We start from the raw sequence: 17,744 nt of genomic DNA, 5'->3' as shown, positions 1-17,744 counted from the left end.
CAATGCAACCAGCACAATCAAAGTGATACTTTTTAAGACAGTGCCATTATAATCACAGTTTTCACTTTCTTATCATAGGTAACATGCATTGATAGATTAGTTCCCAAACCCTAACACAAGCTTGGGGAATATGCAGGAAGGATTACGGTTTCCCTTTTTTTTTTTTTGCTCATTTAGGTATCTTCAATCAGTGGATCATTAAATTCTGTTAGTGTCAGCAATTCTATTATAGTTCTTCCAGCAAACATCTGGACTTATTTTACTTACTCTCCTTCTCACATCTCCAATTACAGACATGCACATGCTGTCAAAATTAGACAACGGAAACAAGACATTACGTTCTTTTCTGTAAAGCACAGTAATGATTTCAGAGTTCAATCCTTCCAGTAAGTAAGATACTAATTCACCTACAATAGAGGATAGACACTCTTCTGTCCACAAGTCATCGTATAGTATATAGCAGGTCTTTCAAGACTGTGGCTGGACAGCAGGAAAGACTGACTAGCTCACCCTATACCTTCTGAACTGGAAAACCCCTCAGAACAAAAACAACTGCTTCTTCTCAACAGTGACTGAGAGCAAGTTCCGTTATCTTGTAGGCAATAAAAAGCAAAAGGAATGAAAGACAGCCCAGACAGCAAAGGATCCTCAGCTGGTGAGGGTCTGTGAAAAGCCGTGGGGGCCCTTCACGGACACAGTCCCCAGGTTTGTGCAGGGAGACAACAAAAGCTGCTACTGCAAAGCAGGACTGGCAGAAGGGACCCACTTCCTCTCCTTTCCCAAGCCAGGGCACATCTCTATTCAACCTGTCTCACTCCAGCAGATTTAAACTGACTCTTTTTAAGGAGTTGCCTTGCCCTGTTGTACTGCTACATTTTAGGCACAGAGCCCTTTGGGGTCCCTTTCCATGCTCAGCGCAGGGAAAGGAAAGGAAGCTCTGGTTAAACCCTTCCTAACTTGCAAGTTTGCTTCAGCATAACTTCAGTTCAGCTTTTTGGTTTGGGGCACGTGGTCAATGCATCATCTGCTCAGCTGCAGGTAGTTAATCCGAGAGCCTCTACAGGGTTGCCTCAGCTGCTAACATAAGGTCAGCTACCTGCCTGCCAGACAGCAGTGTCTGGGAAGAGAGAATGGCTGCTCACCAGGATCAGCAGTAATTAGAGATCCTCCAACTTCCAAAGCAAAAGAAAACTGTGTCCTAACAGCTGCTCCTTAGCTGTTGTTCCTCACAGCAACACCTGTACTACCACTTTCATGAAAATGAGGGACATCCTGCTAAGTAAAGAAACCTCCTAAGTCTATAAGTTATGTATTTTCTTAATATAATTTATTATATACACAGGCCTGATAAATTATATGATAGTCGTATGTATGATAAAGTTCATCTAAGTTTTAAAGATATTTCCAGAAATAGCATTCTAATAAGCTGCAATGAGACTTCAGTAGGTTTAGCCTACAGTCAGACAATTTTTTTTCAGAAGTTGGCTTTATTTTTGATCTATTAGTTCCACCTTTTTCAAAATATACAGCATTCTTTCTTGATTTTGTTATGACTCCAGCTGAGTCAATACGCATTGCTAGAACCAGGCTTTTGTCTTAAACACCACAGGCTAAAGCCAGTTTAAATCTATCAGTTTCAATTCAAGGGAATTTGAAGTCACTCTCTCGGGGTCAAAGTGAAAGTTAAATTTGTGAATTATCTCTCCTTGATTTATGCTGCAGCCCTCAAGAAGCTACTCAATAATACAATATATAAAACAATGACTGCTCACCTTGGTACGAAATCAAATTCATCTTCTACCCTAGTGCAAACTACATTGCACTAAGCATAAAGGGCTGTATTTAGCTTTCTTTCCAAACTCTTTAAAAGCATGCTTTCAAAAAACTGAAAATGAAAATATTTGAAGACTCAAAGCGAAACACTTCTGACCAACAAAGTCAAGAAGAAAGGAAAGCAAGACATCACATGATATATGGGTTTCACAATTTTACACACACTATCAACACACGTTTCCCAATGTCTGTAAAACAGCAATGCTTGATTTTGATTGAACAATAATTCAGTTTTGTGGCTTTAAGTGGAAAAATTTTGCAGATCAAATTCTTAAGTCAGGCATTGAAACAAGCTTCCTTCAATGAAGAGCATCACATTAGGGCAAGACAAAGAACAAACCATACAGAATACGACCCCTTTGTTACAGATCTGCTCTACTGCAGGGAGCAAAGCAGCCCCATACTACTCTTCACTGTAGAAAATAACCTTTTAAAGTAACTATGTTTTCTAAGGGATTAGGTTTTAGTTCAGGGTCAAGAGGCTAGATTATCTTCAATGAGAAGAGTGAAAATCTGAGGTTATACTTCCAAGCTGATTAAAAAACTCCCAGATCATATCTATGGCGTGTGCAACTTAAATCCAGAATTTGACATGAGAATAAAAGAAAAACACCCAAAACATCCCACTTTACTGGTATATTACATCAATTTCCAAGTATCTTCCAGAATGTAGATGGACCAAGCAGAAATCCAGACAACAACAACAACAGTAAAACAGTCTGGGACACAGGAATGAATCATTCTGATTGGATTGACCTAAGAATAAATACATCAAGGATACAGTAACACTCTTCAAAGCCTCACTGTTCCCTACAGAGAAGACGGCAGCAACCTTGTCCAACAAGAATAAACAACTATTAGACTCAAACTGCAGAATGTTCAAGTCAGAATAAGTTGCAGAAGCTCCTTGACAGTAAACACTGTGAAAGACAGCAACCTGCTCTTATTTTTAGCCAACTCTTTTACTAATGAAGGTAAATATCTGACAAAAATTACATTAAGCCAGTTGATTCAATCTCCAAAATGGAGATTACACTGAACACTGCCTAATGTTCTGTGGCCATAATTCTCTCATGACCCAAAGAGGAAGAAAGACCTCCTAATATCTTATCAATCACCTGCAAAAAGAAGGCAGAGCAATTTTGCACAGGGAGAGAAATGAGTAAGAAGTAGGAACTCTGAAGAGTTAGCAAAAACACAGCATAAATGGCATAAATTAGGTTATACAATAATAGCTTCTTTGACAGAAAAATGGCAATAGAAAGCAAGATATTTGTGAAGAAAGTAATCTTCAAATTATTACTATTGCACACATACCTAGTGCAAAAACTGAAAGAAATGTCAAGTGTCACCACAGTAGGTCTTTAAAAAGACTTTAGAAAAAGGACTGTTTAATAAACCTTCTACTGTCTTCAGCCTTCTGAACAATCTTACCTGTCTGGGCTAATCAGTCACCCTATACAAAAGTCATATAGAAAAGCATATTCATGACCTCCTCTTGCGATTTCCAAATCGTCAGGTCAAAACTAGCACCAGACTGTGAGGCCAATATTGAGACTCTTTTGTTTAAGAACAAGTAAATGTAATGGACTGACAACAGATACAGCCTTAAACTCAGTGAAAATGAGAAGATACATTAGTCAAACAAGGATCTAAGCAGTGATTTCCTGGACTTTACATCAAACTAAGGTCAGTGAAGAATATTCTATGGACAACTTTCCACGTAACAGCCTTACACGTGACAGAAACAAGCCAGGGTTTGTAATAATATAGTGGGAATGGTACCTGTACCAACACTGCTACATTTGGAACAGTCACCACCTACGAGAGAGCAAATGTCTCTAAATGATGATGGATTTGCTTATGCAGTGAAGCATGATACATCTGAAGAATGATTTGACTGCCCTTGCTCATGTTTAAGCTGAAAAATGTAGTTAAACTTACTACAATAAGAGTAATACATTCAAATGTCATTAAAAAGTTCATACACAAGGTGATACTTAATATTAAATATTAAATCAATTTTCTTAGATATGAAAAAGTGTTAGACCTTTCCACCAAAAAATAAATCATGCCAATTATTCAATTAGACAGGTATCACAGGGGAAAAAAATTAAGAAAAATATATGAATAAAACATGACTCAGAACCTTTAAGGTAACGTAGATCACAAAAGCAGGCTTGAATGCACTAAGTCTTCTAAATGTAATACCATCAGAGGGGAAAAGATAAGAAGTGCAATGTTTCAGGGTTATATATCAATATTATCACTGGTGGACCTTCCATCCAAAGGAACTCAGGAAACAGTTCTACTTTCAGACAGTTTTCCCTACTACTCTATTTTCTCCTCTCTGAGGTTCAAATCTTCTCTGAACATTTACTCATCTCCTCTGTTTTTCTCTTTTGCCTTTTACCCCACAGTGCTAAGAAAAGATAAACAAATTAGGCAACTCTTGGAAAGTTGGACTCAGAGAAAACTTTTGTTCTGGGTCCTGCAACAAGAGGCACAAACAAGTGTAGAGGCCATTCACACACATACAGCCGACCTGATTCAATTATAGCAAATTCTACAAATGGCCAGAGCAATACTGTGCTGTCCAAGATTGAGATTACAAAAGGATTAGTTCCATACGGAAGGCTGTACGCAAACCTCCATTTTGCTGCAGCAGAACACAGAAACTCAGTATGAGACCATGAACTCTGGTTCCAAAGCTCTCAGTTCAGCTGCCAGATTCCCACATTCATGAATACCCATTTGAGAACAGACTACAGCAACAGCCCTTCACAAGTGATGATCAAAGTCACCTACTTCGAAAACCTAATATGGCTGTCACATCCCCAGCTGAGCTGCCAAGGTCACTTCATAAAAGCATCAGTAGTTTCTGAATATTAACACTTATCTGTCATAGGAGACAGGAAAAGAAGAAACTAAGTGCTCTTTTTAGTCTTTCCACTGCACTCCAAGGTCTAGTTCTCACCATTAAGATGTATGGAACGCCAGTGACATTAGATACTGTATTACTTCGAGACTCAAAAGCAGCAAAGTCCCACCTGTTGTGCATCAGAGACAAGAGACTCCATTTAGAATCCATAAAAACAAGATCAGAAGCCTTTCATTGTGAAACTACAACTACTGCTTTTAGATAGGGCAAAAGGAAGACAGACAGGAAGGCAGGAGTGATGGACCATACCTACTCTCTTGAGCTTCTGGGATAGTTTATAGCTCCTGTACAAGCAAACAAAACAAAAACAAGTGAAGCAGTGACATGCAGAAATCCTCAAAAGCATACACATAAAGATCTATGCATCAGAGCAGACTGAACAAAGGCTAAAATAAATAACTTGCTGCTGAAGCTAGGAAAACAGAACTTAAGAAAGACTGTTGAATTCCAATGATTACACACCATTTCACGAGCATGGCCTATTTATTAAAAGACAAACAAGCTATCCTTGCATAGTCCCACTAAATGTGGCTACAAAACAAAACCTTGCAAAACAACCCCAACTCCAAAAGTATTCCTATTGCCCAACAGAAACAATGGCATTTTTAGCATATTCTGTAGGTATTTATCTCACCAACCACCAAAAATACCAATCCCATAAAGAGCATACAGGGTTTGTTTGTTTGGTAAAGGACAGGGCTTTGTAAAACCGAATGAAGATGATGAAGCAGAGGGAAAAAGAACACACACAAATCACTGGAGATGTTGACTCCTGCTGACCCTTCCTCCCTACCAGGTTGCATCTAAGAAATCTGTATTTTGAAATTGGACCTACCACGTTGTTCTACAGAACAGCAACCACAGCCCGTGCAGCTGTTCTGACACAGGGAGCCTGAAGATGGACAAATTCAAGGATCTATCCCACACTAACCTCAGGTACTAAGCCTGTTTTTTGACATCTCAGAACTAAGCTTCAGCTAAAGTTCCATCACAGCTCTCTAAGGCTACTTCCATAAACCCTTGCAATTGTTTCGTGCAAATGCCCTGTTTTAAGGGCATGGTTTCATTCGGCACATATGATCGGCATATTAAGAGACTGATTCTACATCAGTAAGGAAACTGGAGAAACTCTGAAGTTTCAAAAAATGAAACTTGAAGAATTAAAGACAAAATTTTTTTTTAGATTTTACTGAACTATAATAAATTTATCGCTTTTATGAAGTCTGAACAATTAAGTTCTGTTAAACAACTGCTGCCAGAAAATCAGGTAAAGCCAGAGGAACTGAAGTCTGCAAGTAAACTTTCCCACATTTTCTTTCCCTTCTTCAGCCCAGTTCCCATGATTAGTTGGGCCTTCGCAGGCTATGGAAAGGGCACACTGAGAAGTGCTCAAGTCTTCTCAATCTACATGATTTATGTTCAGAGATGAGAACCCAGCTGTTAACATTGTACAACCATTGATTTCCACATTTCCACTCTGTGTCATTTCATTGCTAAGTACAGTCCAAACTGGCAAGCTCACATACTAGTTAGCTTTGCAGTTAAACTTTCCAACAGTCATTTGAAACAGCATATGGATAAATCCAGAGCTGAAGTACTGAAATAGTAGAGCTTAATAAACCATTTCATATTTATGTGATTCAAATAACAACAGATTCAAGCACTCTTTGACTGCTAGGGCAACTTCAACACTTACTTTCTACTCCAAAAGAAAATCTCAGTATACCATTCACTCATGAGAATGCATTAGCCTATATTCTGTTGTCTAAATGAGCAGACCAAATCCCACTCTTAATCAAGGTCTAGATTTTTGAACTTCAGAAATTTAAAAATAAGAATAATCACTCTTGAATTTGTAACAGAAAAAAATACTTATCTCCAAAATCTCTGTAAGAGTGAGCCAGTTTATGCCTTATGTCTATTAATTACTCTGCCCATATTAAAGAATACCAGTGACATCAAGAGAAAGTCAGTTCATGTTTTCATGTAAATGCAGGTTAAGAACAAAATGTCAGCAACTTGTCCTTAGCACAGCTGGACAGCTCAACATGGACTGAGACCTTACATTTATTATTACATTAGCTGTACACTAATTTAATAATAAAGAATGAATAATAATAATGTAATAAGTTAGGATATATAACTTGTGAACTCCAGTAAGACTGTTTCAAGCAACCTGTCCTCCAAATGAAACCGACTGTGCCAGAAAGCAGCTTAACTTACTGCTGAACTGGAACAGATAAACAGAAGGAATTAACAGATGCACAATACACTGCAGATCTATCAAAGTCTTAGTCAAACTCCAATCATTAATTTCAACTCTTAAAGCCACAGCCTTCCTGTCATAGAAAGGACTCGAGGGAAGACATATGCCTGTCTCTCTCAAGGGGTATGGATTATCAGATAACCACTGGTCAAAGCTGGAAACCAGCACAACATATTATTATACAGAACAATCCAAATGAAAGCATGAACTTTTAAAATAAGCTTCTCTAATCTAAAACTAGTGTTTAGCTGCTTATCACTCAGATCTAATGAAATAAATTTTAGAGTATTTTAACGCATTTGCCAAGACACAACACAGTAATCAAAGTATCTATAAAGTTTAATGCAGAGGCAGTCAACCGATTACCCACAGGCTGTATTATTTTTAGACACACAGACCCTAGGCTGTCTTTCCTTTGAGTGATTTGGGAGTAGGCTGGAAGTCAGATGAATCATTTTAGCAGCAAAGCTTTGTCTCACCAAATTGCAGGCAATCCTCACAGCAAATGACAGACAGAGACGGCCCAGATCAGGTTCTTGATCTTAGAGCTAACTCTGGAACCCAAAGACTCCCTCCCTAACTAGGCACAAGGAGCTTCTAAAACAACCAACTAATCGGAAAAAAAAAAAGCTCTTCAGACTGTATCAACTCCTCTTCCACTGACAGTCCTGAGTCCAGAGCAGGGAACAGTCAGTCTGTGAGCCAGAAGGAGCTGCATGTCAACCCTGGCCTTCACTACAAAGGGGCTCCACGGCTTTCAAACAGGAGACCCTGGGCAAAACAAATGTCATGTTTTGTTCTGCTGAGACTCAAAATTTTAAAACAAATTTAAAACTCTTTTTTTAAATGTAGATGACGCTTAAAATACCAAGCCGAAGAAACTTTATTCCTCTTTTGTTGCTCTGATCAGATTCTGTTACAATAAACTGACCAGAAAAGACTGAGTTTTGCTTCTTGAAACTCATAATCACCTTTTCCTCCCATAAGAGGTAAAAATCTAATTTCACATTGAAGGTTATAACTAGATATTCCAAATTTTTAACACTCTTTTAACTCACAGCTTTGACAACTTCCTTCCAAACCTTTATGAAAAACTTCCATAATTCCCACTAACTGTTCCAGAAAAATACAAATCCCTGCTTTATCTTTTAGTTCCTGTCAACCTGCCAAAGGAAAAGCTATTCCAAATCTACAGCATAAATAAAATTAATGTTTATGAGCAAAGACTCACACAGTTAAAACCAATTACATAAAAATACTACCGATACCACATGCTCCAGTTTCCCTTCAGTCTCAGTGAGGTGAAATGTATTAGACTGTTAAACATTTTGTTATGAAATGCTTTTGATGATTAACAAACCACATAACAAAAAAAGATTAGAGGATTCCTCTATGTCATTGCTAGTTTGAAGGTATTTATCCAGTCTATAAAAATCATTCAGAAAAACATAAATAAGGACTAAAACAAATAAGTAGCAGTTAAAATGCAAATTACTTTTTAGCAAAAAGTCATTTTTTAACTTTACATAGAAAGGCCTTTACATAGAAGTGATTAGAGGAAAAAAGGGCCAATAAAATACTCACAACATACAAAGCATCAGAAAAAGGAGAACTATATCTCAGAATCACAGTTCAGTGCTCTAATCTATCCTTTCAATCCAAGAAGAAAAATTACATTTAACCGACTCCAGAAAAACACAAAAAAACCAAACGCATCTTTAAAAGGATAAGTAGCAGCCTGTAAAATACTTCAGCAATTTTAGGAAAAAGACAGCTTTCAATAAAACAAAGGACAACTGGCAACAAGAAAAGCTGTAGCACTAATTACTAATATAGTAGTTACTAATATAGTAACTATGAAAATAGACAAAACAATTGCTAAATCTATCTATGCCTAATTCTATGAAGGACATATTGTTTTGGGCTCTGGGGGACTGGAGACACAACACACTTTACACAAAACACTCCTGTGAAGATCAATGACTACTAGTAAAATGTAGAGTATATATGAAGTGTTCTTCATAAATATTTGTACTGAGTAGGGCTGGCTGGAGTCAGCTTTCCCCACAGAGACCCAGAGGTGCTGTGCTTTCAAATCATAACTAGGAGGTGGTGATGACACACACATGTTTTGGCTACGGCTGAACAGCACTGGCATGAGGGTGCTCTGTCTCTCCTGCACTCAGCCCCTACCCCAGAAAGTAGGTCTGGGGGTGGGTAAAAGGCTGGAAGGGGACAGAGCCAGGAGAGCTGACCTAAGCTGGACAAAGGGATGTTCCACATTACATGATGTCATGCCCAGCAGTAACAAACTAGCTGGCTCTGTCTCCCAAGAGAGCCATTACCCTGAGACATCACTCTGCTTGTGGGGGGTGGTGACTGACTGCTTTTGCGTCACTTGTTCCTCTTCCTCTTTTCTTCACTTTAAAACTGTCTTGTTCTCAAGCCATGAGTTTTCTCATTTTTGCCCTTTCTATTCTCTCCCCATGCCAATGAGGGATGGGAGGAGAAGAGCAAGCACCTAGATGGGTGCTCAACTGGAAGGGTCAACAACCAGAACACCGAATATCTACTATATAGCAATCTTACCTTGAAGTTATTCTGTTGTTTTGTGTGTTGTTTTGGGTTTTTTTTTCATTAAGAATTTCACATGGGACTGTGCCAAAACTTCATAAAAAGCCAGGTGCAGCACCTATTGCTACTGCCTTAGCAAATATCAAATTAACTGGGAAATTAGGCCAGCCTAACACAATTTATTGTCTCTTTACCATCTCATTTTCTCTTGGTGTTTATCTATGTAAAACCTCATTATTAGCTCCATCATTTTTTTCAGCTACTTCAGGCAACCTGACTTAACTCTCATGTCCTCCTCTTCAATTTCTCTGAAAGACAAGTAGTGTATTTTCCCCACTCCAGAACCCTGGGGCCATCACCATCCGTTATCTCCATGAAGCCCATAAGCAGCAGCTGTACTGCACCAGGCCACTCACATTGGCAGAAAAAAGCTACCCACGAAACACAGAACTGACTGACTTTTACTGGAACCCACTAAGCCAAGAGGATCTAGACATATTTCAGCTTATCTAAAATTTGGGTCAGGGGAGAACTGTGATTTCCTTTATGTTCCTGGATACAATTCATCTTTTTCTGAAGACCAAAGCAAAGATGAATTCAACAGTCTTTATCCTTATGTTCTTACTTAAACCAAGTAAATGCTACACTTGAGCATTCTCCCCAATTAATATAAATTATCTCAACATCTTTATCTGCTTTTTAATCCCATGACCTTTCACCTTAGCTATTATTTGTACTGCAACCCGAGACAGATGTCCTTGCTTCCACCTTTCATATTTATTTTTTTTAATCAACTGTATTTCTGGAATTCCTAACACTACTCTACTGCTCTCTTATCTTTTGTCTGCATCAGAATTGCTCTTTCCAAAACTGACAGATCACCCTGTACTCCTTATGTCTTAGGAGAGACCCTATCTACCTATTTTCTTAGCTTGTAGAAGTTACGCTACTTTACAATCACTAGCTGTCATTTCATCCATTCTGGAAGGGAAGGAATGCTACCAAATTCACGTTTATTTTCATCAAAATTTAATTAAGTTTCAGATTTTCAAGCACATTCTTATTAGTCTAAAGGAGGCATTTCCACAATTTCTACCAGTTGCTGGAAGAAAAAGGTGTCCCAAACATTTTTATATCTTCAAGAACTACAAATCCTATCTTTTTGTCATTCCAGAAAGAAGTTTCCCAAGCTCCCAATTTCTCTAATTTTCTGGATTACTTGTGCTACTTGCTAAAAAGAAGCAAACAGAATCACTGGCATTGTTTACTGCTTCATACCTTCTTGTTCTCTTTCTTGCACCAAAGACATCGAACTGCTTCAATGCCTTATCCGCTTCAGGGAAAAAAACCAAACATGAGCATGTAGAGATGTGTTGGGTGTCCAGGGTAACATCATGTCCCCTTCCCAGTGCCTCAAGGCAGAGGACTGCACCAGCTCCTCTGGTCAGTCCAAAGACAAACAGAACACAGACTGAGAAATTTTCTCCTGTTTTGGGAAACAAAGCACAAGCAATTCCACCAGCTGGAGGATGCTCACTTACAGACTACAAGCCTACGCTTACAGGCAAGACTGGCCAGCCAAACCACCTACTGAAGGAACAGTTTTCAAAGCTTAACCTCTATGAGGAAAAAAAAAATTACCTTGGTGATCCAGTTTGATCATCTACAACAACAATTTATGGAATTTGTACTATAACTATACTAAAAAACTTAATTCAGAATATACAAAGTCTCAACTACTCACAGAAATTGTGTTCCTTTATTGAATAAACAGCCTGCAAAAGTGATACAGATAATTCAGTAAATGAAATGCACCCTGTTCTAATATTACATAGTACTCCCACACACAAATATCTCTATCATACCACAGTTCAGCAGTGGCTGCTAAACAAAGTTATCTAACCACAATGACTCTTCCAGACCTTCAAAACAATCAATATTAGGCTTTATAAAACCCCTCAATATTATATATAGTATTGGAACATCACTGCCTGCAAGCGTCTGGCAGTCGTAAAGAGGAACAGGTTATAAATAACAAGAGTTGCATCAAAAAGGTTTCCAGCTTACTTGCTGTGCTACAGCCCACTCAAAGAAAACCCTTTTTAATGTTATGAATTGAAAACTTTATCCATGTCCAGATCTAGGGAATGAAGGACCAAATACGGAAAAGTGATAACCCCAAAATAATTGAAGAACAAAAGCAGTCAGACACTCCAGCTTGCACATCCAGCGGCCACTGCGACCAACGAGTAGCCTTTCAAGGTAAAAGCTAAACAGCAGTAAAATGATTCTATTCCAATGTTTGGCAAAACTCCTAAAGGGATTCTATTTAAAGCTGTAACAGGCATATTTGAAGAACAATACTGAAAATTCTGGAAAAGCCACAAAAGATAAATCCATGGTATTTTCATAAGGCTTGAAATAGTTCATTTATTGTATTTAGCTTTACAATATAAAAAAAAATACTCCATCACAATGTACAAATACCTCATAGTGAAAAAATTCCAGGCATCAAAAGATCACAATCTACCAACAAAAGCTGTAATGAAACTGCTAGATGGAAGCTGAAGCCAGTCAGATGAAAATATAAGACAGTAATGTCTGACTAGCATTTGTCTTTGTGATCCAGTTCAGTGGTTACCATACCAATGGTTAACATATGTGTTAAGAGAAATTTTTTTTTTTAAGATGCAATTAAATCAAGTGTAAGGTTTTGAGGTCAGTGCACAAACAGAAGTAGAAAACACAGCTGCAAGCAATAAATGGCAGGTAATTCTTCAATAGTATCTTTTAGCCCTAAACTTTGGAGGAGAAACTGTATCTAAGACAATTGCAATGTTCTGTAAAAAAAAACAAAACCACACAATAAAAATCTTCCAATATCTTTTCGTGTAGAAAAATTTTCCAGTCATCTTCCATATGAAGATTAATAATTATATTTGGACACAGAAGGCTGGTTTTGAACTCTACTTTCCTACCGCCACATCTTGTTGTCCAAATTGTATCTGCCAGCTACCCTTCCAATGGCACGTTTCAGCTCAGTGCTGCTGCCTCTGCCAACACGGCAACAGGAAGCGTAAATACTCCTGCAGAAACCTGATCACCTACAACTGTCAACAACCCACAGTGAGGCCGATAAATGGTTTACTCTATATTAGTTTTGGAAGAGGCCTACAGGTTTCCTCAAGACAGCTAAGTTTAACAGGTACCCTTTTACTACATAAACTAAACAATTTCATACCAAAAATTGTATTTAAAAATGGGGAGGATCCATTGATCATCTTTTCCTCCAGATACGCCCCAGGGCACAACAGTTCCCAAACCACACGCAGTCACTGATTATCTGCTGCATGCTCAGCTGTTCACAGTACAGTAAAATTACCAAATTACAACCTTCGTGATATTTTTCAGTGCCACAGTTGCCACAAATTGCAGCAGTTGCCACAAATATTATGACTATAACCTACAAAATCAGGATCTCCTAAGCCACATTCCACAACAAGAGTTCACTATGATTCACTTCTATCTTCAGCATATGCATGACTTTTTCATCCAAATTCATCAGTAACTATGTGGTACATGAACACTGGCATATCAAATGTTCAAAGAGCTAACAAAAAGCAAAGTTTAACCCTGTAAGTACAAAATTCACCCAAAAGATTTGTTTTGAAACATAAAAAAAGGCTAAGTACAACTGGCCCAGACAGGTGTTTCTGATGAAACAAACCTCAGACTCACAAAAGTCTCAGGCACTTGGTCAGCTGAGCAGCAGCAACAAGAGGATTACATGAGTACAGTATATTGGCACACGTTCACAACAGCACAACACAAGCACAACTTCAAATGATTCTTTCATGCATGATCAAAGGATTGCACAATTTATAGTTCACTCACGTCTTTATTTGTGCTTAATTATATGTAACCTTTGCAGTACAACCATTCATTTCCCAAAACATTTGTCAGTAACTTCACTGAGGTACCCGAGGCAGCCAAGCAGCTGCGTGCAGACTGCCAGCTGGGGCAGGGTTCAGCACCAGTGCAGCTCTAAGGGGCTGGCTCACACCCGGCCCTCACCAACACAGGCTGCAGGGCAGCTACCATGAGCTCAGGGCTCCGTGTGCCTTTTTTTAAATGCTAGGACACTCACAGAAAAGAAACTCTACTTTTCTCAAACAAACCTGTCTGATGGGTTAATATTTTCCCCAGGCATACATGACCCACTGGGTATCCATGTGGTTGCTGATTAAGATTATTGTGTATTTTGGATTAACCTGTCACCCTCTAAGGCCCACTCTACACACTGAAGCAAATGTAAATTGAAATGCTCTATCAATATGGATCTCCTGTACGGGCATTGCTTTTCTCAAACAGTCTAGCTCCCAAAATGTACAAAGACCCGTGTACCTGAACATTAGATGACATCTATACTCAAAAGTTCGTTTCAGAAAAGATATTTGAGTAATTATATCAGTCTGGGTCATTAAGAAATGCTTGTACTTGGAAATCTATCAAAATAACTTCCAGAAGAACTACCCAGTTTGGAAGTACGTAGCTGAATCCAGTTGGTTGGTTTGTGTTTTTGCCAGACCAGATATAGAGGCCTGGATAAACCTGGAGTGACATGCTAATATTAAACAAGGTCAAAACTTGTTTATACTGAAACACACTTACAGAAGGTCATTCCTTTGCAAAGGAACGAGATTGCACAACAATCTTGGGAAATACACTTCAAAACAAAAGAAATTGCCTGAACGGTATTCAGGAGTGTGCAAAGAGAAAATGTACACACAGCAAAACCAGAAAAAAGCTGCATAATCTGAGCGCTCACTTTCTGACACAGAGGTCCCAAGCCCATGACACAGTAACCTCTGACACAATTGCAGCAGCTACAAAGACAGCTGCAAGCTCAACAAAGTACATGACACAGCAGGGCATGTGGGCATAGACAGGGTTCAGCTACGAAAACCAAGTGAGAGTCGCTGTTTAACTGTTGCTTTCTGGTTTGTTTCACGGGTTTCTAGGACTAGCAAGTTACCTCAAACAGCCAAACTGGCTTTTACAGAGGTTTAATTAGCTGAATTAAGCTCCCTGAGAAAGTTAATTTATATCATTGGAAAGGAAGAGACTCTACAGTCCCACTATGCACACAGGTCTGTTCCATACAACCCACATGGTTATTTAGTAATAAAAAAAGGCCAAGCTGTACCTCACTATACATTGCCACCAACTGTCTTTGAAGACTCTTCGACTCACAAGAGATGACTCTTCAGCTCACAAGAAATATAGTTTCTCCTCCCCTGCTCACCAGATTTTTACAGAGACAAATTTTTACACCAACTTAGTATAAACCAATATAACCTATAATAAAAAAGACATAAAGAATACATTGCAGTTTCATTAGCGTCAGAATTTAAGTCAAAAATTTTCTTCAAATAAGTCCACATCACAGTAAGTGCAAATCCCATACAAGAAATGTACATCAGACAAAATCAAACTGCCATGAGAGGGTTATTCACACATTTTCTTTGGGCTTACTCTTCTTCAGTATTTGTTGAAAATTCAGTCACGTTTTTGTAAAACAAGCACTACATTCATGTAGCTCAACTAAAAATACCATTTCTTTTTAAGTGAGACATTAGGTAGCCTCTATAAGCTGACCACAAAACAGAGTGTCTTCTTCCCATTAAACATTCAGGTGGGGTAAACACAACTGAACTGCACCTTGAGTATCGTGCTCCTTACGCTTGCTGTATTTGCTCTCTTGAATACCTGTGTCCTGTGCCACCAGCAAATTCTTTTTTGGTTAATTCAGATTAAAGTAACAAAGCTCCCTGACACAGTGCATGTTCTCCAGGCCTTCCACATCTCAAGTGGTAAAACTCTTGCACCATCACCTTAGGTTTTGATGTCAATTTTTCCTCTAGGCCTCTGAAGTCTCCAACAGAACTTGAAACTACCCAAAGCCATAAACACCTAGGATCACATAAGTTAAGTAACTACACTGTTTTTAATCTATTTGCTTAAACTGCTGTAAACTTCCTACTCGAGTTTTCCCAAGTAAATACTAAATAGAAAGTAAGTGGAGATGTTAAGTGGCCCATAAGGCTTATTAAGATCAAGCTGATAGGTTTAGCAATGTTGATACAACATAAAACTACTAATTTTAGAAACTCCTAGTGACCTTCCAGGACTAAACCTTAGACTTTTTTTTTCCTTCAGAGGTTTTAAATGTCAACGACTAGACACCTTCCCATCAGTCTTAAAATATGAATACACTTAAATATATAGGCTGCACACACACAAGATTCCAATGACACACCAGTGACAACAGACTGGAGCACATCCAAAAAATAAGGCTGGCCAGGCTGTAACATGCCGTTCTCACTCTGTTCATTTCCACTAACATAAACCAGGCTTAAAATTGTAACATAAAACTACTTTTTTCCTGGAGAATTGCGAGACATTGTTCAAACCACAAAGTAATACAGATACTACAATGTTAAAACAAACATAGCATTATTGAAAGGCTGCCACAGAAGAGAAGTCTAAAGGCAAACAGTAATGCAGGGGCAACACAGACCTGTAGAAATCCTTAGCAAAAAGCAAAGTTCTGTCAGAACATCCAAGGCATTAAAGAAAATTCTGAAATCTTTATACCTCTCTAGTCACAACTGAAAAGCCTCACCATCATCAGTACTTCCCTGGCAACAATTTACAAACCCAACTTTCAAACAGGCAACGGTGACACGATTTGTTTACTGTCAGGGCTAAAATAAAGATAAGTTTTAGGCCATTGCTCTTGTCAGTACACAAAGACACAGTATAAGAAGCACAAATGCCAGAGCAGGAGAAGCCCATCAGCACAGGAAGGGGTGGGGAAGTGAGAACAAATTCAGGTGAGCGGAGACCAGAAAAAGAAAGCAAGGTTCTCCTTTAAATGGAGCCATGGTGTGATGTGGTTTTTTTGTTGTTTTCTTTTTAAATGGTACAAAAACCTTTTTCACTGGGATGTTGTATCAAGCCCAACACTGGCTTTCTGTACTTACAGCATTCTCTCACTAATACCATTGCCATAATTGTGCAATTGTTTTGACTTTTAATCACTTTCTGGCTGAACACCACTGGGTCATTTTTGTCCTTTTGTACCTTTAGTGTAACTGTGGAATGAAGGAACGCTCTGTTACGCTTCATGGTGCTACACATGGCATTTACATTTACTCTATCAGCAATATTCATATGATAATAAAATCTCAATAACTCTTGTGTCAGACAGCAGGTGCCAAACAACCTCTGATACAGACACAGGTTTATCGTTATCTAGATGGAAGCACGTTTTTTAACAGCAGCACAAGCCACTCCTGGGTTTAGTTCCAGTGCTTCTACAAAGAAAGATGCTATTTATTCTGAAATTATTGTTATACTGATAATGTAATTATTATTTATTCTGAAAAGAAAAATGCTATTTTTTCATCAGCAACGTTTCCTGAAGCACTTCTGATTTTTGCACAAACAGATCTCCCACACAAGTACTGCCAGAGTTCATGCCCGAGGTTTAAGTAAGTCGACCTCTAGATTAAAATTTCCACGCTCAAGACCAGTAATTTAGCGAGTGAAGGAGAGGGTAAACTCACAAAAACGTCAGGTCAGAAACCCTTATTATGACCCCCCATCCCCACGGTAACCGTGCCCGGGAATAAGGCAGGGAAGGAGCACCATGCCTGCCTCTCCCGGCACCTGGGTGAGGGGAGCAGCGGCTGCTCGCTCTCCACCGACCCCGCGCACGGCCCGCACTCAGCGCGGGGCCCCCCGGCCTGCGGGGCCGCCCCGCCGGGCCCGGCCGCGCTCACGCTGCGGGGCGATGAGCCGGGGATCCAGGAGCCGGGGATCGAGGAGCTGTGGCCGAGGAGCCGGGGCCTACTCGCCGGCAGAGCCGCGGTGATCCCCCGCACCCCCCCTCAACCCCGCGGCCCCGGCGCTCACCGAAGTCGAGGAACTGCTTGATGGAGAGGGGCGAGGGGGAGAAGCGCGAGTAGTACTCGATCTGCTTGGGGATGGGGCTCTTCAGCAGCGCCCCGCACAGCCGCATGGCGCGGCGCGGCCCGCCCGGCTCCGCTCCCGGCGGCGGCGGCG

The 17,744-nt window shown here is 39.5% G+C and overlaps 1 protein-coding gene across 4 annotated transcripts in view; it reads right to left on the bottom strand.

Moving 5' to 3' along the window:
- Positions 1 to 17,738, bottom strand: part of PDK3 (pyruvate dehydrogenase kinase 3) — a 52,130-nt gene extending 34,392 nt beyond the window's left edge. The window contains exons 1-2 of one of the 4 annotated variants that reach the window (XM_027689143.1): positions 17,595 to 17,688; positions 268 to 304 (exon numbers count right to left, since the gene is read on the bottom strand). Coding sequence is in view for 1 of the 4 variants with exons in the window: in XM_027689142.1 (XP_027544943.1) it covers positions 17,595 to 17,700 (106 nt within the window). In the remaining 3 variants the exon portion in view is untranslated. Of the gene's footprint in view, positions 1 to 267; positions 305 to 1,142; positions 1,208 to 17,594 lie in introns of those variants that run through there. The other 3 variants (XM_027689144.1, XM_027689142.1, XM_027689145.1) reach the window with 3 other exon arrangements.
- Between the last annotated feature and the right edge of the window lie 6 nt (positions 17,739 to 17,744).

Source organism: Neopelma chrysocephalum, unplaced genomic scaffold (assembly GCF_003984885.1).
Source record: "Neopelma chrysocephalum unplaced genomic scaffold, ASM398488v2 Primary Assembly neopelma1_76, whole genome shotgun sequence".
NCBI classification, from domain to species: Eukaryota; Metazoa; Chordata; class Aves; order Passeriformes; family Pipridae; genus Neopelma; species Neopelma chrysocephalum.
This window is presented reverse-complemented; position numbering and strand designations above follow the sequence as displayed.